General features: G+C 59.6%; 2 protein-coding genes across 4 annotated transcripts; one reads left to right on the top strand and one right to left on the bottom strand.

Moving 5' to 3' along the window:
• Positions 1 to 28: 28 nt before the first annotated feature.
• On the bottom strand, positions 29 to 1,689 carry LOC122430755 (translation initiation factor IF-2-like). The gene is made up of 2 exons (XM_043451574.1): positions 707 to 1,689; positions 29 to 208 (listed from the first exon to the last, which is right to left on the bottom strand). The coding sequence occupies exon 1, from the start codon at positions 1,687 to 1,689 to the stop codon at positions 796 to 798; it is 894 nt and encodes a 297-aa protein (XP_043307509.1). The 3' UTR covers positions 29 to 208; positions 707 to 795.
• On the top strand, positions 1,272 to 4,201 carry HRAS (HRas proto-oncogene, GTPase). Of its 3 annotated transcripts, none has more exons than XM_043451293.1 (6): positions 1,272 to 1,408; positions 2,574 to 2,735; positions 2,910 to 3,088; positions 3,187 to 3,346; positions 3,438 to 3,499; positions 3,845 to 4,201. In XM_043451293.1, exons 2-6 carry the CDS (start codon positions 2,625 to 2,627, stop codon positions 3,906 to 3,908), a joined length of 576 nt encoding a protein of 191 aa, XP_043307228.1. In that variant the 5' UTR covers positions 1,272 to 1,408; positions 2,574 to 2,624; the 3' UTR covers positions 3,909 to 4,201. The 3 variants fall into 3 exon arrangements, with proteins under 3 accessions (XP_043307228.1, XP_043307230.1, XP_043307229.1); XM_043451294.1 differs by having other exon boundaries at positions 1,351 to 1,476; XM_043451295.1 differs by lacking the exon at positions 3,438 to 3,499 and having other exon boundaries at positions 1,276 to 1,408.
• The last annotated feature ends 20,229 nt before the right edge of the window (positions 4,202 to 24,430 follow it).

The following is a 24,430-nucleotide window of genomic DNA, read 5'->3' as shown; positions in this document are numbered from 1 at the left end:
CACGTCAACCGGACACGTGGGGTTGGCGCCGTGCTGGAGGCGGGAGCGGCCCCCAGGGGCCCGTCGGGGTCGAGGCCAGCAGCGGGATGAGCTCCCGGGAACTGCGCAGAGCAGGGGCGGGAGGGGGCCGAGAGGCGCGGAGGGTGGGGTTGCCACCTAGTGCCGGAGGGGCAAAGGTCTGGGCTCACGTGAGACGCACCGTTCTTTCCTGTAAATACGGAGAATGTTTTTATGAGTTACTGTAAAGATTTTTTCAATGTTAAAAACATGCATTTCTGAGCATCTGTAAAGGAGATACAGTGTGCACATTTACACTTGGGGTGCGGTAGACTTCAGTTTAGCCCCCCATAGCTACTTCGGGGGTGGATTTGCTGGGTACGGGTTATTAGCTGAGATTCCGCAGGGCTGGGACCTGGGGCTTCGGGGAAGCTCGGTGGGCAGGTAGTCTGCAGGGGCTGCCCAAGTTTTGGGAGGCTGGCGGTGATGCTCGGCGGAGCCCGCGGCGGGGCTGCGCGCTACGTAAGCGAAAAGCAAGACCCTGGGCACTGGCTGGAAACACTGGGCCGGACTCGCCGTTCTGCGGGCTCAGACGTCCCCGCCCAGGCGAGGCGCCCATGCGCCGCCTGGCCTAGGGCGCAAGGCCGAGCCGCTCCCAGGACCCCGCGGAAGCTGCCAGGCGCCCCTCCCGGAGCCACCTGAGCCTAACCCTTGTCTGGGCAGCCCCTCCGCCCTTCTGCGGCCTCAGGTCCGGGGCATCCGCGGGGCTGACGACGCGGGCTCCTGCGTTCCTGAGAGTCAGCCCTCGGGCTGTCGCCTCCTTTCCGGGTCCTGCGGGGGGCGGCGCGGACCAGGGCCGGGGGCGGGGTAGGCGCAGCGGTGCCCGGCGGAGGTGCCCGGGGTCCAGCGCGGGGCTCCGGGAGCAGGGCCCCGCCCCAGTTCACACCCGGCCGCAGACTCGCCTAGCCACGAGGTCTCTATCTCCCCACGAGGCCCGCCTGCTCCCGGGAAAGCCCGGGCCTCCCTCGGGGACGCCACCCCGCCAGGGCCCCATGCTCCGAGCAGCCAGCCCCGCAGGCCGCGGCCCGCGCCTGCCGCCGGAGCCGGCACCGCCCTCGGAGCGGCTCCCGGAAGCCCCGCCCGGCCGGGGCTCTGACGGGCGGGCCTCTCGGCCAACCGGGGCGGGGCGAGGCGGCGCCCGGCGCGCTCGGCCAATCGCAGGCCGCGCCGGGCTGACGGACGGGCGTGGGGCGGGGCGCGCGCGGCCGGGTCGAGTGTCCGCCGCCCGCCGCCGGAGCCGCACCCGCCGCGGACGGAGCCCATGCGCCGGGCGAGCCCCGAGCCCCGGCCCCGGCCCCTGCCGCCGCCCCCGCCCCGGCCCCGGCCCCGGGGGCAGTCGCGCCAGTGAGCGGTGAGTGCGGCGGGAGCGGCGGGCCGGGCGGGGGGCCTGCTGTCCGCGCCCGGCGCGCGGGGGCGCAGGTGAGCCGCGGGCGGCGACGGGCGGGGCGCTGCGGCGGGGGCTGCGGGAGGCGGCGGGTTCGCTCCGCCTCGCCCCGGCCAGCACCTCCGGCTCCGTGTCCCGGGCCCGGCCTTACGGGCTCCGCAAGTGACTTGGGTGTCCGCGAGCAGAGGCGCTAGACGCGGTCTTCCACCCGCTGGAGCCCCACGGGCCCCTCCGGAGAGCTCGGGCATCCGGCGGCCATCACACACGCCCGGCGAACCAGGGGTTTAGAAAGTCACTGCCCGAGTTCCCCGCAAGGGCGCCCCTTGTTTAAGCATCACAAACCGGTGACCCCCCAGCTGGGGGCCTAGGGCCCAGGCCCTCTCCCTTTCTCACCTGTCCCCTCTAGCCCACACCCATTTTGGGTCTTTTACTGTGATCTGCTTCCTGGAGTCCCGCCCCCCCCCCCCCCCCCCCCCCCCCCCCCCACCCCCACCCCGCCACCTCCACACCTGCTTTATATTCTCCAAAGTTCTGGCAGTGGGACCTGTGGGTTTATGCGGACTTTTCCCTTGGAGTGTAGCCCAAACCTGCCACGGCAGGGGTTCTTTCTGTCACCGTGGGCCTGGAGCTGCACCCGGCATTCAGTAGGTGCTCACTGAGTACTTGTCAAATGCACCAGCATGCCCTGGGGGGAGGGCTGGAGCGGATTGTCGGTTGCCACCAACCTGTCTGGGCACGCTGCTGTGCCCGCCACTGTGGCAAGACCTGTTCTCGTGGGGGTTCTGGTAACCTCAGCCCACAGCGCCTCCAGTTCAGGCTTTTTGCCTACCCAGCAGCTTCTAATTCAGGTATGTGCTTGGGAGACGCTCCCAGCTGCCAGCCTTGCCTCCAAGGGGTCGGCTTCTCGCTTTTCTCATGCGGTCATTATTAAGTGCAGCTGGAGGCAAGACTCTCTCCCATCTCTGGGCTGGAGGTGCCACAGGTGAGCGACTGGACCACCACTCTAGCTGCTGCCCCTGTCCCCTGGATGTGTAGGCCCAGAGGGCAGGCCGGACCTGGGCAGGCTGGTCCAGGGAGCTCCCTGCACCTGCCCTGCATGGTCCGGCCATGTTGAGTGCGGCTCCCTCGGCAGGTGGGACCGGAGGTCACTGCAGCGCCTCGTGCCGCGGTCGCTTGAGGAGCGATGACGGAGTATAAGCTCGTGGTGGTGGGCGCCGGCGGCGTGGGGAAGAGCGCCCTGACCATCCAGCTCATCCAGAACCACTTCGTGGATGAGTACGACCCCACCATCGAGGTGAGCCCGCCTGGCTCTTGTCCGCTGCTTGGCTCCTGATGCGGGCTTGACTCGCACCTCCTCTGAGGAGGGGTCCCCACATCACAGGTCCCCGGAGGTGGGGGGCAAGAGAGGAGCAAGGGAGGTCCCCCCTCCCCGGGAGGGCCAGTTGTCTCTGAACAGTGTCGTCCCCAGGACTCCTATCGGAAGCAAGTGGTCATTGACGGGGAGACATGCCTGCTGGACATCCTGGACACGGCGGGCCAGGAGGAGTACAGCGCCATGCGGGACCAGTACATGCGCACCGGGGAGGGCTTCCTCTGCGTGTTTGCCATCAACCACGCCAAGTCCTTCGAGGACATCCACCAGTACCGGTGAGCTGCCCGCCGGCCCTCAGGGCCTGGCCCTCTCTGCGCCCTGGGTGCAGCCAAGCCCGCGGGCCGCCTGCCGGCTCAGCCCTTCCTCCTTGCAGGGAGCAGATCAAGCGGGTGAAGGACTCGGACGATGTGCCCATGGTGCTGGTGGGGAACAAGTGCGACCTGGCCGCGCGCACCGTGGAGTCTCGGCAGGCCCAGGACCTCGCCCGCAGCTATGGCATCCCGTACATTGAGACCTCCGCCAAGACCCGCCAGGTGAGCCAGGCCCCTGCCCCGCAGCCAGCCAGGGCCCCGCCCCGCCCGTCCGCCCGGGACAGGGCTCACTGCCCCCTCTCCCTCGACGCAGGGCAGCCGCTCTGGCTCTGGCTCCAGCTCCGGGACCCCCGTGACCCAGCCGCCCCTCTCGCTGTAAGTCTCCCCGGATGGCAGGGCAGCGAGGGAGGCCAGGGCCCGGGTCTGGGCTGAAACAGCTCCCAGGGGAGGTGGAGGTCCCTGGAGAGAGCTGCCCTGAGCCAGACCGGAGCGGTGACCCTGGGGTCCCAGCCCCTGTGCCCCCAGAGCGCCCCGCGGGTCCCAAAGGGCCCCAAAGACTCAGTGGGCTGTTGGGGAGCGGCTGAGGACAGGCCTCCCAACGAGGCGGCCCTAGGGCCCAAGGCAGGCATGGCCCGGCTCCCCGTCTGGGGTGGGGAAAGGGCTGGGGTTCTGCTCCCGGCTGAGGCGGTGGTCCCGCCTTGAACTGGGCCCTCTTCCTAGGGCGTGGAGGATGCTTTCTACACCCTGGTGCGCGAGATCCGGCAGCACAAAGCGCGTAAGCTGAGCCCGCCGGACGAGGGCGGCCCCGGCTGCCTGAGCTGCAGGTGCCTGCTGTCCTGACGGTGGCGCGGGCGCGGAGCGCTGGGTGCCATGCAGGAGGCGGCGCGGCGGGGACGGAGGGAGATGCCGCCGGAGCCCGGCCCTGCAGGTTGGCGGACAGAGTGCCCACGGGCCTCCCGGGACGCTTCACACAGACTCTGATGAACTGATGCACTGGCCCCCAGCCTCGCTCTCCTCAGCCCTGTCCTGGCCCAGTGGGCGCAGGCCCAGTCGCAGTAAATTATTTCATGGTCTTGACCTGGCGTTTGCCTGAGGCCAGGCGGCCGCTGCGCGTGTGGCCTCCCAGGAGGCAGGCGGGAACCACAGCTTCGTCTGGGCGGTGGCTGCCCCGCCTCTGGAGGCCCCTGGCGCGTCTGGCGGAGCTCTCGGTGTAGCCAGAACCAGCCACCTGACACACGGGAGTTTGTCTACCTTTAATCAGCACAGGGGGAGGGGGTCTGAGACCAGAGACTGTCCATGGAGGTCCGGGGGGAGTGGGCCCCTGGGGCGGCTCTCAGGGCACTGCCTGGCTCTGCTGTGGTGTCCCGGCCCTGCGAGGGGCGCTGGCTGCAGGCGCCACAGGGCAGGGGGCATTCTGAGCCCAGCGCTGTGTCTCCAGCAGGCTGGACAGAGCTGGTGGCTGGGGGTGGCCCAGGCAGGAGCTGAAGGGGAAGGGACCCACATTCTGCCTCAAAGCAGGCGGCCATTTGCCTGTGGCCTCTTGGTTCACCGGGAGGTCTGGGGGGCAGAAATTACATCACTGGGGCTGCTGTGCTGAGGGTGGCCCTGGGCTGGGGACAGACAGGCCAGACACGGAGCCCCCGGGGCCAGAGGGAGGCCTGTGGCTGTGGCCCCCTTCATGCTGCCGCTGCTCGGTCTTTGGGCCTGGCGGGGCAGGGTCAAGGCTGCTTGTGCTGGGCAGGTGGGCCAGGGAGGGCCAGCCTGTCTTCTCCGGGGAGTGTCTTGATACTGGGAGGGGTGGGGGGGGCCTGGGGGCCAGATCCAGCCGCTCACTGGAAATGGACAGACCGGGTCGGCTTCCCCACCAGGCCGGGTGACCTGTACAGGGTGGGCCTGTGAGGCCTGCATGGCTGCCCTGGCCTGACACCAGGAACCGCCCTCCAGCCCGCTGGCCTCTGGCTTCTGCAGGGGCTGACGCTGCCCAGCCCTGGCCAGGTTGGCTGAGTCTTAGAGCAGAGGAGCAGACTGATGGGGTGAGGAGGAAGCCCCGGGACCCCCACCCATCACCGCCCCCGGGGTGACTCGGGACCTCTGCTGAGCATGCTTGGGCGGGGGGAGGTCACCTTTCATCCTGTGCAGCTCAGCCATTGAGAGGCTTGCAGGGCCCGGCCTGGGGACAGCATGTCCTGCAGGAACTCCTGCAGGTCTTCCAGGGGCGGCTTCCGGAGGGGTTCTGGGGGGGAGGGTGCCGTCAGGCCAGCAGGAGCCCCCCCGGAAGGCCCGGCCCCCCACCCTGGAGCACCACCTGTGGGCAGCGGCGTGTTCTGCTGTGCGCCACTCCTGGGGGTCCAGCCGTGCCCAGGGCGGGGCGGGGTCGGAGGGCGCGCTCCGGGTCGGTGGGCTGGGTGGCTCTCCAGGGCCTGCTCACTGCACACGGGCCACTGGCTTTGTGTACCTGAGGACCTGTGGCCGTGAGCACGTGCTTGCTCTCCAGGATGTAGGTGTCTCCAGGCTTCATAGTGACGACAAGGGGGTCTATGCGGACAGCAGGCCCAGCAGGGTCAGCTTGAGCAGAGCACGGTGGGGGTTACAGCACAGGGTATGAACCCCCCAGTGACCTCTGGCCCCTGCAGTCCCCCCGGGCTGCAGCAGACCAGCTCCTGCAGCTCCTCATCCTGGGGGCTTGTCCTGGTGGTCTTGGCTCCTGGACTTGGGCTCCCGAGTGAGTGGCCAGCACTCAGGACTGCGGGACAGTTCTGCAGATCATCCCCCCCAGCAGGGCAGCACACTGGCTCGCCTGCTCCCAGCTGACCCAGCCTTCCTGATGGGAGCCCCACGCCTGCAGGGGGGCTCTGGACTGCCCTTGGACACCCCTTGGTGGGGGAGGGGCCCCCTCTCTGGGCTTCCCGAGGGGGCAGGAGCCCTGGCGGAACCACTTCCTGACAGCCTCGCCCAGTCGATGAAGCCCCGTAGGAACCGCTCGGTGGTGTGGGTCCCTGTGGACTGCTGCTCCTCGTGATGGGCAGCGTGGGGGTCAGGTCTGCCTCGGGGCCCAGGGCCCCCAAGGCTGGGGGGATGTGCTGCTGCGGGTCTGCCCCAGCTCCCTGCACCATGGGAAGAATGAAGCCACAGTAGGCCCGGCGGCCAGGGTGGTGGGGGGATGACCTCTGGGGGATGCATCTGCGCGCTGCTTCGGCATGGGGGGGGCCCTGCCGAGAGCGAGCTGGTGGCGGGCCTGGGATCGTGGCAGTTTTGGGAACCCTGTATGAAGAAGCCTGAGAAGCCCCCAGACCCCACAGGTAAGGGCTGCCCCCATCGAGGGTCAAGTGCCGCCCTGACCCCGGCCCTCGGGGCCTCTCAGTCCTGCCTGGACATGCTCTTCCCAAGGAAGACACCCTTCCTGTGGGGCCGGGGCTGGGGCAACACCCGTTGGCCCAACTCTGCTGCCATCCTGGGCTGAGGGTGGACTGGGGTCCCCCCCACAGCGACCACAGCAGGGGTTCCGGAACCAAGGGGTGGGGAGTGTGCCCCACGGGGTGGCTGATGGGTGTGTGCTTGGTCGTCTGCTGGGCTTGGGAGTCAGGCTAGGCACCGGGGCCACCTGGGCTCCATCTGGCTATGGCCTCGGAGGGCACTGGGCACCTGGCAGGCGTGAGGCAGGGATGGGGGAGCTGTCTGGGTGAGGCCAGGCTGGGGACCCAGAGCGCAGCGTAGGGGCCAGTGCCCTTCACTGATAGGAAGATGGGCTTGGCTGGGTCCCACCAGCCCTGCTGCTGGGGGAGCTCTCCGGGGAGGCCCCTGGCCTCTGGGGCGCACCCAGCAGTCCAGGGCAGTCACCTACCATGCATGGCCTGCTTCTCGTCAGTCACAAGCTGGACCAGCACCAGAAGCTGTTCTCCTGGCCCAAGAGCATCAGCAGGATGGCCACAACCTGGTTCACGCCAGGCTCTTGGAAGAGCCAGACACACGGAGAGGACCACCCAGAGGCCTCCCTGGCTCCTGGACAGGCTCCCGGCCAGCGGAGCTCACCCTGGAGGGGCCACCTGAGGGGCCACCTGAGGCGCCCTCTGGACTGGTGCAGGGGCCAGCCCGCTGCCTGGGTCCCTGGGCCCTGTCCTGGGTCCCCTCTGAGATGAGGTGAGTGGGGCAATGGGAATCTCCTGCTGTGAGGGCAGGCTGGGGGCTTCACCTGGGAGGGCACATGGCCAGGGGCTGGCCCAAGACCCCACGGTGGGCAGTCCCTGGGGTCCACTCAGCTGGTGTTCCTTGAGGGAGTGTTCTGGAAAGAGCCAGGCAGAGGGAGAGCTGCCTCCTTGGGGGCCCTACCCGCGTCTGGGTTCCTGGGAACCTTCGTTCCTGCTGAGCTTCTGGTGAATGATGCGGTATTTTCAGGATCAAAAGTCATGTTTCACAACAGTGATGCTTATTTGGCCCTGAGCTCACTTGTAATGGAACGTTTCCCCTAGCAGCCCTGCCAAGCATGGGGTTGTTCCATCCAGGAGTTGGGTACCTTTCTGTCCTGAAAGGCGGAGTCTGCACCTAGTGTTTCTGCCTCAATCTGAGATCGGGGAGCCCCTGCACCACCTCTGTGACCATGTGCACCTGAGTCCTGACCAGCTTGGAGATGCCCCTGGGCTGGGCAGGGCCAGGGGGCAGGGGTACTCCCGGGTCATGCATGGAGCAGGCCTCCAGTGTGCGGACCAGGGCTTGCTGTCTGGGGAAGGGACATGGAGTGCGTGTTTCCCGCTGATCTTCATTTCATACTGTCTGACAAACCCTCGTGACAAAATAGGTGTGTTTAAGAAATAAGCCAAAACAGTGAAGTCGCACTTCCGTGTTAAACGTTTTTCAGGGGTAAAGTCCACATGCAATGACATACAAATATCCCAGGTGTACAGTTTGACAAGGTTTTATTGTTTCAGCTTGTACACATTACAGTTCAGTCTCTGGGAAGGCAGCCCCTTGGGTTTTTGCACTCTGAGGGGTGGACACATCCACACTCTGACCTAAGCTCCCCACCCATGAGCCCCAGCAGCCGCTGACATTTGTCCTCCTGGAGCTATGCCTTTTCCAGAAGGTCCTATGAGTCGATTCACAGGTGGGGCTAGATTCCTTTTTAGATGCACAGGTCCTGTTGTGTGAGTCAACATCCTGCTCCACTTGATGGAACCTCTTGGTGTATCCATCCCCTTGTGGAGGAGCATCTCGGTTGCTTCCAGTTGTTAATGATCACAGATAGAGCAGTGAATGTTGCAGGTTTTATGTGGAGGTGAGGTTTCAGCTCATCTGGGTGAGTACCAGGGAGCGTGATGCTGATCACGTGGTGAGGGCGAGTGCACTTGGTGAGAAGCTGCCCGGCCATCTCCACTGTGACTGCGTGTCCGCCCCCTGCCCGTGCTGGATGCTGTCCCCATGCGCGTTGGTTCTTACTCTGCACGAGTCCTTTATTAGATTTATGATTGGTGAATATTTTCTCCCTCCCTGGAGCTTTCTGTTTCATTTTAACAGTCTGGTGCAGAATTAAATTTTACGTGTAGATACAGTTCTGTCTCTCATAGGCGTCTTCTCTCTCACCTGACCGGCCTCTCCCCTAATGCCCATGGCCTCGCCCTGTCCTGACATTCTGGTTTCTAATGCTACACGTGAGGCCCCTGGGGAAGGAACACAGGGAGCTTGTTTCATGCTGATCTTCATCACAAAGAAGCCAGAGGTTTAAGATGTAGCCAGCAGTTGGCACACGGCCATGCCCCCCATGTCTCAGCAGGGTGTGTGCTCAGACAGCAGGGGCTGGGCCCTAGGTCTAGGATACTTACCAGCTGGCCCACTCCAGGAGACCTCGTTCTGTGGCCAGGCCTGCGGGCTGGCAGGGGTGGCGGGGACAGCGGGGCCCACCAGGCTCGGCCTCACCCCTGGCTCCTGTCCCCATGAGGCCTGCAGTCTGGTGGCCCCGCGGGGCTGGATGCTGCCTGGGCTGGTCGTGGCTGACTTCCCTGGGCCTGGTGTTGGAGGTCAGCAGTCTTGCAGCCACTCTCTCCAGGCGAAGGCAATCGTGGGGCCGCCTGGCTTCAGGGTCTGAGGAACCCCCTCCGTAGAGCACCTCGTGGTGAGAGGAGTCGGGGCGACCACTCCACACCCACCTTGCTGCTTGCAGTGCTGCCTCGGCCTCAGGGACCCTCAAACCTCGGTCTCCCACATTACAGGCGGATTCTTTACTGAGCCATCAGGGAAGGCACTAGTAGTAAAGAACCTGCCTACCAATGCAGGAAATGTAAGAGACGTGAGTTTGATCCCTGGGTTGGGAAGATCTCCTTGAGGAGGGCATGGCAACCCACTCCAGGATTCTTGCCTGGAGAATCCCATGGACAGAGGACCCTGGTGGGCTACAGTCCTTAGGGTCACAAAGAGACATGACTGAAGCGACTTAGCATGCACATGCATACACACTTTAAAAATAATAAATGATGAAAATTGTGTAAAAAAGCAGAAATGTACATCAGGATGGGCATCATTTTGACCCCTCCCACTGGCATTCAGTCCATCTGGGCTCAGGTCCAGCCTGGTCTCTGATGCCTGGCGCCTGTCCCTCCCGCTCGGCCCTCTGGGGCCTGCTGAGCCATCCCACCTGGCCCCGTTCTCCCCCGCCCACCCTGCCGCGGCCCCTCACGTGCCCACTCTCGCCCCCTCGACGCTCTCCCCGCACAGCCAGGCCGGAGAGGCACCCTGCCGCCCAGCCCCAGGGACCCACTTGATGCTGTAGCGCGCCCGGAACACGATGCGGTTTTAGAAAGTGCTGTTCACGGTCCGTCATCTGCTTTGTATCTGGGGAGTGGAGTCCGGCCGGCGCCTTCCTTCTCTGTGGGCGCGGCCAGCATCAGGCTTAACCCCGACCCACTGCCCGACGCTTCGTGCCAGCGGAACAAGAGCTGTTTCTGCAGAAACCTCCTCTGGCTTCTTTCTGAAGCCAATGCAGGTCACAAGGGATGCCCGCGTCCAAAGCGCAGACCCCTGCCAGTTAGGGAGGCGCCTTCCAGGCCAGTTGGACCCCTTCTCCGTCCCCTGCAGGGGGCCTCCTAGGATGACCTCACCTGGGGGGCTGCCTCTCTGTTCTCTGACCCCTCAGCTGGCCACACTGGTCAGTAGGGGACGGAGGGCGGGGACAGGGACAGGAGGGCCGGGGTGGGGAGGGGGAGGGCGGGATGGGGACGGGGCCGGGCCAGGCGGGTGGGCCTCGGCGGAGGCTCGCTTTCTTCCCCTCTGGTCGTCTCCCGCTCCTCGCGTCCTTCGGCACTCGCCTGGCTTGGGGTGCGCGAGGACTGGACGGCTGCTGAGGGCTCAGTCTCCCATCACTCTGACCTAAAACAGCCCAGGAGGAGTGCAGAGCCCCACGGTCCTGAAACCGCCCTGTCAGACCCTGGTTAGGATGCAAAAATTTAACTTTGGGGCTCCCCATAGGCCTAACAGACGTGCATGTTTCCCGTTTCAGAGCTTTTTGTTGTTCATATAGTAAAAAAACTCTTGACCACCGCATATTATCCTGATTTCTGCATATACCTGCCTGGTTTTCGGGACCCTTTCAGGACTGAGTGTGATGCTGGCTGTGGTCTCACAGTGACCAGTGGGTGTTCGCCACCTTATTAGCCTCCTAGGTTCCCTCCTCCGGCTGCAGTTCCCCCGCCGGTCCCACTCTGTCTGGGTGCACAGGGCACCCTCCCCCGGGCCATATGACTTGGGGTACCCTTGTGGAAAGAAGGGTTGAGCAGTGGGAATGGACCACATGTAGGGACCTCACTTAGGAAGTCTTTCTTATCTTTCTGTGTTAATCTTTGGAACTTTGCATTCAGATGGATATATCTCTCCTTTCTCCTTTGCCTTTTGCTTCTCTTCTTTCCTCAGCTATTTGTAAGGCCTCCTTAGACAACCATTTTGCCTTTTTGCATTTCTTCTTCTTGGAGATGGTTTTGATCATGGCCTCCTATACAATGTTATGAACAGGAGTTCAGAACCGTTCATAGTTCAGAGCTGTCCATAGTTCTTCCGGCACTCTATCAGATCCAATCCCTTGAGTCTATTTGTCACTTCCACTGTATAATTGTAAGGGATTTGATTTAGGTCATACCTGAATGGTCTAGTGGTTTCCCCTACTTTCTTCAATTTAAGTCTGAATTTTGCAATAGAATGGGAAAGACTAGAGATCTCTTCAAGAAAACTAGAGATACCAAGGAAACATTTCATGCAAAGATGGGCACAATAAAGAACAGAAATGGTATGGACCTAACAGAAGCAGAAGGTATTAAGAAGAGGTGGCAAGAATACACAGAAGAACTATACAAAGATCTTAAGGACCCAGATAACCATGATGGTGTGATCTCTCACCTAGAGCCAGATATCCTGGGGTGCAAAGTCAAGGGGGCCTTAGGAAGTATCACTATGAGCAAAGCTAGTGGAGGTGATGGAATTCCAGTTGAGCTATTTCAAATTCTAAAAGATGATGTTGTTAAAGTACTGCACTCACTATGCCAGGAAATTTGAAAAACTCAGCAGTGGCCACAGGACTGGAAAAAGTCAGTTTTCATTCCAATCCCAAAGAAGGGCAATGCCAAAGAATGTTCAAACTACCACACAATTGGACTCATGTCACACACTAGCAAACTAATGCTCAAAATTCTCCAAACTAGGCTTCAACAGTACATGAACTGAGAACTTCCAAATGTTCAAGCTGGATTTAGAAAAGGCAGAGGAACCAGAGATCAAATTGTCAACATCCATAGGATCATAGAAAAAGCAAGAGAATTTCAGAAAAATATCTACTTCTGCTTCATTGACTATGCTAAAGCCTTTGACTGTGTGGATCAGAACAAACTGTGGAAAATTCTTAAAGAGATGGTAATACCTGACCATCTTACTTGCCTCCTGAGAAATCTCTATGCGGGTCAAGAAGCAAGAGTTAGAAACAGACATGGAGCAATGGATTGGTTCCAAATTGGGAAAGGAGTATGTCAAGACTGTATATAGTCACCTTGCTTATTTAACTTATATGCAGAATACATCATGCAAAATGCTGGACTGGATGAACTACAAGCTGGAATCAAGATGACTGGGAGAAATAAATAACCTCATATATGCAGATGATACCACCCTTATGGCAGAAAGCGAAGAACTAAAGAGCCTCTTGATGAAAGTGAAAGAGGAAAGTGGAAAAGCTGGCTTAAAACTCAACACTCAAAAAACTAAGATCATGGTGTCCTGTCCCATCACTTCTTGGCAAATAGATGGGGAACCAATGAAAACTGACAGACTTGATTTTCGTGGGCTCCAAAATCACTGCAGATGGTGACTGCAGCCATGAAGTTAAAAGATGCTTGCTCCTTGGAAGAAAAGGTATGACCAGCCTAGACAGCATATTAAAAAGCAGAGACTTTACTTTGCCAACACACATTCATCTAGTCAAAACTATGTTTTTTCCAGTAGTCATGTATGGATGCGAGAGTTGGACTATAAAGAAAGTTGAGTGCCGAAGAATTGATGCTTTTGAACTGTGGTGTTGGAGAAGACTCTTGAGAGTCCCTTGGACAGCAAGGAGATCAAACCAGTCAATCTTAAAGGAAATCAGTCCTGAATATTCATTGGAAGGACTGATACTGAAGCTGAAGCTCCAATACTTTGACCACTTGATGTGAAGAACTGACTCATTGGAAAAGACCCTGATGCTGGGAAAGACTGAAGGCAGAGGAGAAGGGGATGACAGAGCTTGAGATGGTTGGATGGCATCACCGACTCAATGGACATCAGTTTGAGTAAACTCTGGGAGATAGTGAAGGACAGGGAAGCCTGGTGTGCTGCAGTCCACAGGGTCGCAAAGAGTTGGACACGACTGAACGACTGAACGGAATTGAAGGCATCTCACTGGGGAATAGGAAAAGAGCCGTTTCTTGTCCCAATTCAGCTTTTCCAATAACACAGGCCTGTCGTTCATCTGGTTTGGCTGTGCCTTCTCTTTCATGTTTCTCTGGGTGACCCCTTGCTCTTTTCCCCTGGTTTCTGTCCCTTGCTGTGTGACTCTGTCCATGCCTGCCCCCCACCCACTGCTGTCAGGAGGGCTTAGTTTGATTCCAGGTGGCACCTGTCCATCTCTGGACCAAGTGTCTGTACTAGGCCAAGCAGAATGGGCAGTGGGGCAGGGGTGTATGGGGCCCTCCTGGCAGGCAGGCTGGGGCCGTGAGCCTGGGAGGTGCCAGGAGAGTGCTGGGGGTGGGTGAAGGGTCCCGGAGGCGGCCTGGCCTGTGGGCGTTGCCCCACATGGGGGAGAGGGCTGGTCCTGCCCTCTGTTCTCTGCCTTCACCGGCTCCAGGTCCAGCATCAGAGACCACACCTGCCCTAGCACCAGTGGAGGTTCCTCTGCAGACCCGTCAGCGTGTTCGGGAGAGAAGCCCGCCCTGAGACCAGCACGCGTGGGGGATGACCGGGAGGAGACGGAGGCAGAGGCTCTCCCTCAGCTGAGACGGCCCTGCCGTCCTGGCCCTGCGGGGCCCCAGGCTGGGCTGGCTGTGGTCCTGCTGTCGGATTCTCCCAGGGCGGTGTGAGGTGCCCAGGCCAGTGCCCTTCAGGTTAGGATGCTCCATAGCGGCCCTGGTATTTACTCCAATTCCTCAGCATCTTCACTCACTCGTCGGCTTACCTGATCTCCAGGGCCTTTTGCTGGAAAATGGGACGTGGTGTTGGCCCAGCTGCCAGCTTTCTAGGGAGGCCCTGAGGGGGGTGAACTCGAAGGGGCCAGGAAAGGTGCAGACTCTTCACAGCCCGAGGACACCTCACAGGTCTGGGGCCAGGGCGGCAGGCAGCTGCAACCGTGCCTGTGACCTCGCCGTCCTCCTGCCGCTGCAGCACGGACAGGCCCTCACCTTTGCCGAGTGGATGCTGAGGTCCTGAGTGCTGAAGCTGGGCAGCTCCTCCTGACCGGAAGGCAACAGTAACAGAGGATGAGGACCTGCGCCTGCCCGAGTGCAGGGAAGTGCCCTGCCCCCACGGGCCCCCAGGTCTCAGCCCAGGAGGCTCCGGACAGGAGGAGTGACCCCAGGAGGGTGCTGGCTTGGGCTGGGCTGCGTCCCCACAGCCACCCAGGAAGTGCCCCTCCTCCTGCCGGTGCCATCGCCCACTCTGCCCTGAGCCAGTGGACCCTGTCAGGAGAGTGGAGGCCCGGTCCAGGCCACCCTCCTCCAGGAGCCCAGCCTCCTCAGCCCCACCTCGGGAGCTCCGTCCCTGCACACGCACACCTCCTCCTCCTCCCGCCCTGGGGCCTGGCCTGCCCTTCCACCCCCAGACCAAGGGGTCTCTCCTCCAGAGAAGTCTTTGAGCACCTGGAAATGCACCCCAGATGGGAAGGAGGGGCATCCTGATGACTCACAGTCTAAGTGTGGTGACTTCCTGCAGCGAGAGGTCAGCATCTTCCCCAGGTTCCACTGGAGCCCCTGACTGGCCCTGAAACCCAGAGGGGACGGGGTGAAGACATCGTGGGGCAGGAGGCCTCCCCTGCCCTGCGTCCCAGGGGCCCAGCACGGACCTGCCTGCATACCCGGCTAGGATCCTGCCTGGGCCGCCTGATCCCACGTGCTGGTGCCCCCACCTGGGCCATCCCCGCGCCTCCTGATGAGAATGTCCACACGGACTCCGCCTGTTCAGTCTGGCTGTGAGCCCTTCCTGGAGCATAGCTGCTCCTGCTGCTGATGGCCCCGCCTGGGCCCCTGCTGCTCCTCGGCTCTGATCCCACCAGGGACGTCCCTGCTCCTGGGGGCTGTGCAGGTGGGAGGTCAGTCCCCGCCCGGCTGCACCCACACTGATGACTCCGGTCCCCACCGGGCCGCCCCTGCTCCTTGGCTCTGGTCCCCGCTTGGACGCCCCTGCTCCTTGGCTCTGATCCCTGCTGGAACGTCCCTGCTCCTGGGGGCTGTGATTCTCACCTGGGCTGCTGTGATTTCTGCCCAGGGGTGCACCTGCTCTGACTGGGTCCCTGACTCTGAAGAGACACACTCAAGCATCACCTGATTCACCTGCCTAAGATCCCCACCAGGCCTCACCTGCCTGTCCTGGGCTCTGACCCCTGCCAGGCCTCACTTGCTCATATTTGGCTGTTATTTCTGCTCATTCCAGGGCCTTCAGGGTCTCCAGCTTCTCCATGTCCAATGCTGCAAGACAGAAAACCCAAACACCCCAGGGTACCAAAGAGCCTCGGAGAACAAATGAGCGAAGCTGGCTCCCTGTTGTAAGTGCTCTGGTCTGTCTGATCAGCAGGGGAGAAGACCACTCCGCCTGGGTAGGTGGCACCCAGGTTGGCGCATCACGGCTTCCATGCACACTCCTAACACTTCCACTTCCTGACTCCCCTCCCAGCCGCCTGGGAGATCCTGTCACAGTGAGATGAGCAGGAACAGGAAGGGAGCCAGGAGGCCCGGGAGAAGAGCCGAGCCGCAGCAGAGCGCACCACGCACCTGGCCCTGAGTGTGAGGAAAGGAGAGGTCAGACGTGTGCCAGGCAGGGACTCCTGAGGCCTCTGGGAGCACGCCTTGCTGAAGCAGATGCCTGAGCGACAGGGTGCTTCCCTGTGGCCCTGCGGTTAGGACGGCACGCTTCCCCTGTAGGGGGCACAGGTTCGATCCCTGGTCGGGGAACTAAGATCCCCCATGCTGCACAGTGCAACTAAGGGAAAACAAAGCAGGAGCAACAGAAAAAAATGGGTAAAGTAGACTTTATCAAAATGAAAAGCTCCTGTGCTTCAAATGACCCATCAAGAAAACGAAAAGACAACCTACACAATGAATAAAGATATTTGTGAGTCACCTATCTAATAAGGGGCCTATTATACAGAATACATATATATAAATATAGCATACAAAATATATGAAAACTCCTAACTCAACAATAAAAAGCAGCAGCTCAATCAGAAAATGGACAGAGGACATGGACAGACTTTTCTCCAGAGTCTATCCAGCTCTAGAGAGCAGGGCCACCGGACGCGTGAGAATCCAGATCACACGGAGCGGCTCCTCCCAGCAGCGTGAGCCCAGGGAGTGATAGCAGCCCCTCCAGACTGTGGACAGGAAATGCTGACCCGGGCTCCACCGTGGGTGCCCACGCTGCGCAGTGGAGGAAATCAGACACAAGAGACCACAGACTCTGTGATGCCCCTGATCTGAAACGTCCCGCGTTGCGGGATCCACAGAGACAGAAGCTGGGTTAGTGGTGTCCAGGGCTGGGGGAGGGGCAAGGGGCAAATCTGCTGATGAGTTAGGGACTGTTTTAGGAGGTGGTGAAATGTGGACACAGTGGCTGCATAACTCCGTGAATACACTAAAACCACGGAATGGGATGCTTTAACACCCACATTTGGCGCTGTAAGAATTGAAGGAAAGCTCTCTGAGCCAGATTCCCACTGTCTCAGCCCCAGGAGCCCCTGAAGGTGGCAGCCCGGGGCTCTCCACAGGAACCAGCCCCCCCAGGAAGGCCCCACTCAGGAGGCAGAGCGGGGACGGGGGCCAGGGGGCTCTAGCACGAGGCGCTCACACCTCCATTCGACTCACCTTGCAGCAGATTCTCGCTGGGGATCTGCCCAGGGGACACGTTGGCTGACCCGGAGGGCACTGGTCGGGGGGAAGGATGCGTGCAACCTCAGGGCCCTGTGCGGCTGAGGGTCTCTTATCCACAGTTCCGAACACAGTGCAGGGGAAAGGCCGCATCGTCCCCGTTCACACCGAGGGTCCACTCATGCCTGGAGACGCACAGGAGGCCCAGCCCGTTGGGAAACGGCTCGGGTGTGTGAGACGCATCTAAAGGACCGGGGTCAGGGTACTGCAAGGGTCAAGGGCTGAGGCCCTGCGTCCCCACCTCGGCCCCCAGGGCAGATGTACCCGCGCAGCCCGCGTCCCTGACCTGGGGCAGGAGGAGAGACACGGGAGGGTCTCAGACAGAGCGTGGGGCCCTGGGGCGGCTGAAGCTCTGCTCGCCTGGGCCCTCTGTCACATCTCCACCTCCCAACTCCTCCGCCCTTTGCCCTTCACCCCCTTCCCCTACATCCTTCCTCCTCTCTCAGCTGCAACACTGCCCCTGCCAGCCCCTCACCCCCACCCTTTCTCCTGCCTTCTCCCCATTTCCCGATCCAGACCACTGTCCATCCTCCTCAGCCCGGCTCCGTCCTCCCCACCTCCCTCCTCCCCCCAGCACTCCTACTTCCCGCCGTCACCCCATGTCACCCCGCACCCCTCTTCCTGCCGTATCCATCCCCCTCCGGCTCCACCTACCCACCTCCTCTCCCTCCAGCATCCTCTCTCCCGCCTCCTCTGGGTCAGGAGTCTAAGCTCTGACCTTGGGCTCCTTTCAAGGACACGGGCACCTCTGGCAGCAGCCCTCCCCCTATGGATCCAAGAGGGGCTGAATGTGCCTGGCCCAGGGTCAGTGCAGCGGGTCCAAGCCACCTTGGCCAAAACCAGGGAGGATTGAGTCACCCATCCATGAACCTCTGTCCCCAGTCTGGCCACAAGAGAGGAGGTGATGCACACCTTTCCGACCACTTGCCTCCTCAATGGAAATGCACCCAGGGACAGGGCAGGAGAGAGGGAACTGGGCAGGTGAGGGTCAGAGCAGGTCAGAGACCATGGTGCCTCCAAACACTATGGATGTGAAGCAGAGTGGATGCTGGGCAGTGGGCAGAGCTGTGAGGTCACTGCCATTCCAACTCCAAGGGGCCCAGCTCAGAGGTCAGGGCCAGCACTGAGGCCAGAAGCCTGAAGGGCACTGTCCCAGGTTCAGGGTGTCACCAGGCATGGGGCGGTGACCAGGGCAGCTCTGGCCTGCAGGTCCTGGACACGATCTCTCTTCCTGTCCTCAGGACCTGCCGGTCCCCTGCCCTGACTGCCCCCGCTCTGCCCCTCACACTGCTGGTTAGCGTGCGGGGGATGCGCTGATGCTGGCCATAAGCCGTTGCTCTCTGAATTGAAGCAGTACAGTCCTTTCCAGCCCATGCTTCACCCAGCTTCCTCAGGTTCCCTGGAACTGGTAGCTAAACCAGGGGCTCACTTGGGTACAACCTTCACAGGGACTCACTCTAAGCCAGTGCAGCTGCCCTGGGCTGGCCTGGGCCTGCTCCTCCCCCACCCCCACCCCATTCCCATCCTGCTGCACCCACCTCTTCCATCCCTCCACCCGTCTCCTTCCGCTGCATCCCCTCGGTCATCCTGCGTCTGCTCCCCATCCTCCTTCTGTCTCCTCTCCTCCTGCTCCTCCTCCTCCCACCCTCTCCCTTCTACATTAAACCTTCCTCCTCCTCCCCAGTCACCTCCTCCTCCCGCCATCCTCCCGGACCCTCCTTTCCTTCCGTACCAGTGCCCCTCCTCCGTTCTGCCCCAGCTCCTGCTCTGGTCCGGGTGTCTAACCCTGACCTCAGGCTCCCCACGTGGACATGGACACTTCTGGTGGCAGCCCTCCCCGACGGACTGCTGAGGGGGCTGGACGCGCCTGGCCCATGGTTGGTGCTGGGGGCAGTGTTGGCTCGGCTGGAGCCCAGGGGACTGAGGTCACCCCTGGTGGCCTCTGCCCCAGCGTGGCCACAGAGCACGAGGCGGCGACGGTGCTCACCTTTCTGATCCTGTGCTGCTGGAGCTGCGCCTTGTCTCTAATGATGGACTAGGGTTGGGTCAGGTGGGTTTGAGCAAGGAGGTCAAGTGAGGATCAGAGACCCGTGGGGGCTTCCAACTGCCTACGGACATGAAGCAGAGTGGGTGCCAGCAGTGGGCGGAGCTGTGGGGTCACTGGCATTCCAACCCATGGTGGGACCCAAGGTCAGAGGTCAGGATCGTTCTGAGCCTTTTACCTTGAAGGTGTCTTGTCTGTGAGGGAGGGTCGTGTCACCCTGTGGTCTCAGCTGGGAGGTCTGTCCTCTCCCACCGCCCCTGGGCCCCCCTCCTGGAGTCCAGCCATTATGCTTCCAGAATGGAGGTGGTGCACCACAGTTGTCTAGCATGTCCACTATGTCTCCCGTAGCGTGACTGCATGTCCTTTCCACTTAGCAGTCTTCAGAATCTTCCTCATATCCTCCCAGGGTGTGTCTTTGTTCAGGCTGTGTAACGTGCATTCAGTGGATCCATCATGATTTATTAGGGTTCCTTAGTGACAGGCACCTCTGCTCTGTTGTGACGATGCACCCAGGTGCACAGGGGCTCCAAGCACTTACTCCTCCCTCCTCAGAGGATGCGTCTGTCTCCTCTGTGCTCTGAGCTTCAGCAGTGTGTTCATGGTACCCATGGACCCCTGGCCAGAACCCTCCAAGGTTCCTTGACCCGCAGACCTTCCCTTGTGGTGAGAGGTGCATGGCCACATTGCTCTGCTTTTAACCTGCACATCTCTTAGTGAGGTGAACAAGCATATTTTATCAGTCTTTCTTTTTATTGTGAACTAACTGTTTGTATCATTTCCCATCCTTTTGCCCTCTAAGAAACTGATCCATAGGAACTCCTCACCCATTAAGGACATTAGAGCTGGAAATATTTTCCCACAGTTTCATATCTTCTTTTAAGTTTGATCTGGGTACTCCTCCCCAAGCAAATGCTTGATTTTCATGTGGTTGAATCTGTTACTTTCTATAGGCAGTATGGAGGATTCTGTGTGATTTAGAAAGGCTTTTCTTAGTTACAGTCGCATTAGAGTGAGCTTTGTCTGTGACTTGCAGCTGGTGTGGCTCGTCCCTCTAACACGTGTGCAGGGTTTCCCCAGCCATTCTGGTGCCACGTGGGTGCTCCCCAGGTTCTGTGCACCTTCCGTCCAGGGGTGGCTGGGGGTACAGAGGGCGGCATGGGCGCCAGGATTGCCCCAGAAGGGCAGGCATCAGCAGACCTTCCCGCAGCTCACTCCTCTCTGTCCTCATGGGCGGGGCTCAGAGGCGGGGCCCTCCCAGTGGGAAGGGCCAGGGCCTGAGCCAGGAGGGCCAGGGTGGACCCTCTGTGCCTGGGGCTGCTGACCAGGCCCAGGGCCAGGAGGGCAGGGGGCCTGGGGTGTGAGCTCAGTGTTTGCTGTCTCTTCTGCCCCCAGGCGGGGTGTCAGGTGGGGCCACACCGGAAGGGAAATGGGAGGGCACAGGGGCTGACTGTGAGCTCAGCCAGCGCTGCATCCACAGCCCTCGCTCCGCACAGCCCCTGACCCGCAGGAACTAGCTGGGCAGCAACACTCAGGGCCTCACCCACAGGCGGCATCCTGCCCAGCTGGGCCCCGGCTGCCTCCTGCTTCTGTCCGTGAACCTCAGCCTGGCCCCAGCACAGCAGCCGCCCTGGCCTGGTGCACCCCGACCACCACGTCTCCCCGGGTGTCTGAGCCTCCTCCCCAGACACAGGAAGGCAGCCTGCCCGCCCGGCCTGCCCCCACTCCCGGCTCCAGTTTTCTCAAGCACTGGGCACCGGGAAGCAGTTGGGAACGTTGTCCTGATTCCCACTGTTCCCTGAAGTCCACGAGGTGAGCTGCAGGGCAGTTAAGCTGTGCGTCACAACTGCGGAGGCCGGGCCTCGGTGGTGCAGCTCTCATTGGCCCCGGAGCCAGGCTCCGCAAGCAGACGCCTCCGTGAGAGAGGCTGTGCACCCAGTGAAGAGCAGGCCCTGCTCACTGCTGCTGGAGAGCCTGCATGCGGCAGCGAAGACCAAAGAAATGAAAACTTTTCAATTAAAAAAATAAAGATTGAGGGAGACATTAAACAAAAATAATAAGAGCAGTTTATTTGTGTGATTTAGATCAACATGCAGACAGTAGAGGCGGGGGAGGGCAGGCTGGCCAGGAGATGGGGCCCCAGGAAGGGACATGACCCAACCGTGTTCCTCTCACAACCTCAACAAATGCAAACCCACGGAAACTGAGAGGGCTGAGGCGCCCCGATGTCCCGTGTGTCATAACCAACATGTCCTACGGAAATGAGCCAGTTCACAGAAGCCTCGATGCACGCTGACGGGCCTGACCAAGGGGACGCGTGGAAGCAGGGGCTGCCCGTGCCTCTTTAGCTTGTGCGCAGTGGCCACCAGGACTGACCACACATGAGGGAAAGGGCAGACCTGAGGAGGTGCTGCATGAGGTTTCATGAGGAACAGGTTCTGCCTGCCACTAAGTCAGGAGCTGGAAGCCCATCATGGCCTGACCCCGCAGGGGCTGCAGGGGCCGGGCGTGTGAGGAGCACGGACGGGCTTCTGTCCCGGGCAGAGTTGGAGCCCACGAGTCAGCCCCAGTCCGTGAAAGCTGGTGCTCCGGGGGCCTAGGGGCAGCCCTGGCCCAGGTGACAGCTGGACGCAGCTGCGCCCTGCATCGTCCTGCACGTGGGCACAGAGGCCGGCCACTCAGACCTGCAGCAAAAGCCCTACCGGGCTCCAGGCTCAGCTCGAGCCCTCAGAAGCCAGGAGAGGCCTGTGGCTTGGCGGCCAGGTCACCCGGGGACCAGAGGCAGCAGCTCCTCCTAGGTGAACCCCACGGAGTCCTGCCAGGGGTGGGGTGAAGGGCTCCATGCAGACACCCTGCTGCTCTCCCAGCTTTCGGGCAGAGAAGACTCAGGAGTGGTTCTCCCAGGTGGCTCAGCCCCCGACCCACCCATCCCAGGAAGGAGACAGACTGGGTGGAGGGAGGCACAGTCCCCACGAATCCTTCCCTGATAAGGGGCAGGGGTGGGTGGTACCCTCATCCAGCCCTGTGTATGGTCTGAAGAAACTCTGAGGGCTTCCTGGAGAAGCTGGTCCTGCCGAGCTGTGAAACAAACCTGTTTAGTCATAAGGCACATGCTTCATGGGCCTGTGATTGTAACAAAGGGTTATGAAAATGTGTATGTGTCTGTGTGATCTGATATCTGAGGAAAAAATAATAAAAACTTTAGAACATTTCAAAAATACACGTGTAGCAAAAATGGAGTGCACAGGGAGGGCTCTGCTGGGTGTGTCCAGAACCCAGAAGACACTGACTTGTACACGGGGCCTCACTAAGTTCTTGCTGATCATTACAAAAACATACAAACAAAAGGCAACCTCATACACCTCATAACATCTCTAATAGTTCATGGTTCTAAGAAGACATCATAAGGAAATTAGAAATACTTCAACATGACGATGCTCATGACAGGAGGTGGCAACCACGTGTTTCAACAGAAATGCAGAGCCTTCATGTGCTTTAGAAGAGTCACCGGAGACCCTGTACATGGTGGGCGGCTGGGGCGTTGGGAGGCTGGTGGCAGAACAGGGCAGAGCACCTGCACCAGCCCAGATCTCATGGTCTCCATTAATTCCACTACAAGTGTCCACCCACATGTGTGCATTTGTGGATATGTGTTAGGTGTGATCTTTCTGAGACCACAACCTCAGGAATCTCCTGGCAACCCAGTGGTTAGGACTTGGCACTCATTGCCAATGGCCTGGGTTTGATCCCTGCTCGGGGAACTAAGATCTCACAAGCCACATGCAATGCAGCTAAAAAAAAAAGCAAACAACAGCAACAAAACCCACCTCTTCCCTTCCATTTTATGACTTCACATTGTGGACCTCCACATCTCGACTTCTCCCACCTCCGTGCCCAGCAGGACCCCCAAACAGGCCCGTGAAGCAGCGTCTCACCTCTGCTGACACACCTCCTGCATCTGCGTGGCATCCCGCGAGCAGCCGTACTCGACCTATGCACACACGGGCTGTTGCTGGTCCACACCTGGCTCTTCACTCCACATGGCTCTGCCCCTCCTTCTTCTTCACCCCTCTCCCCACCTGGAGCCCTCTTTGCTGCACTCCCAGGGCCTGGAGCTTGGGGTCAGCCTCACATAGGGCTGGGGCCGTGCTAGTGGGAGTCCAGCACACTCTCTGCATGACCCCACGTTTCTGCCACCACCGGCAAAGCTAAAACAGTCTCCCCGTGTCCTCCTTTCTGTGGCATGGCCTGATTCCCGGGAGAGAAAGTTCTAGGTCAAAGGTCACATATCATTTCAGCTTTGCCAGACTGCTTTCCAAACAACCATCCCTCCAGACAGCACCCCTAACATCAGGACATGTATCTTTGCTTTGATGGATTTTGCTTCTAATGTGAAGTCTGACTGCAGGGCAATCAAAGCGGCCAATTCTAAGGAAATCCACTCTGAATTTTAAGTTGGGTAATGTGATTCTCACACTTTTTCTTTTTCAAAACTGTTTAAATTATTCTTGTTCTTTGCATCTCCATGTGTAAGTTTTAGAAGCCGCTTGTTTCTATCTACAAAAAGTCTTGCTGGGATTTTCACTGAATTCTAATTAATTTGTAGATCAACTTAAGGAGAACTGAGATCTTCACTATATTGAGTTTTTCCGTGAATGAACATGTATGACTCTCCATTTATTTGTCTTAAAATTCTTCCCACATGTGTTTAACTGAATCTCTGTGCTGCACCTGAAACTAATATGATATTGCACATCAACTACACTTCAGTTTGTCTTGGCTGTGCTGGGTCTTCACTGCGGCATGTGAGCTTTCTCTAGTTGCACGTAGGGGCTTCTCTTGTGGCACACAGGTTCTATAGCACATGGGCTCAGTAGTTGCAGCACATGGGCTTAGTTGCTCTGTGGCATGTGGGATCTTAGTTCCTGGACCAGGGACGGAACCCATATCCCCTGCATTGGAAAGTGGATTCTTAACCACTGGACCACTAGGGAAATCTGTCTTTATAAGTTCTTAAATATTAAATGTGCAACACTCAATGAGGTATATCAGGAAATAAGATGCATTCAAAGGAACAGGCGACAGAAAGTGACCCAACAGAGATGAAGATAGTGGAGCCATTTGACAAGGACTTTAGAAGAAATACAGTAAAGGTACTCAAGGAGTGAAAGACAAGATGAACAGATCTGGGGTGGGGGGAGGCCTGGAAACAAAAACAAACAAGTGAAAACTCTAAGGAGACATATAGAATAACTGAACTTAACGGCTCAGTGGATAGTTGTGACAGCAGACCTACAGAGAGAGAGAGAGTTAGTGAACCAGAAGGCAGGTCAAAAGAAACTATGCAGACTGAAACAGAGTGAAAAGGTACACAATCTAATAAAAAGCAAAACAGATACTGGGGTTCAGTGGAAAGGTCAAGAATATTTTTAACTGAGTTGTAGATGAAGAGCAGAAAGAGAGTGAAGCATCCAAGATGCGTGAGGAAATAAGAGCTGAGACTGTCCCCAAACTGATGAAAGATATCAAGCTACAGATTCTAGAAGCACAATGAGCATCAAGAAGGGTAAACACAGGGAAAAACACATGCAGGCACAGTACAGTAAACCTGATGACTGAGAATAAAGAAGA

Source organism: Cervus canadensis, chromosome 29 (assembly GCF_019320065.1).
Source record: "Cervus canadensis isolate Bull #8, Minnesota chromosome 29, ASM1932006v1, whole genome shotgun sequence".
Classification (NCBI taxonomy): Eukaryota; Metazoa; Chordata; class Mammalia; order Artiodactyla; family Cervidae; genus Cervus; species Cervus canadensis.
This window is presented reverse-complemented; position numbering and strand designations above follow the sequence as displayed.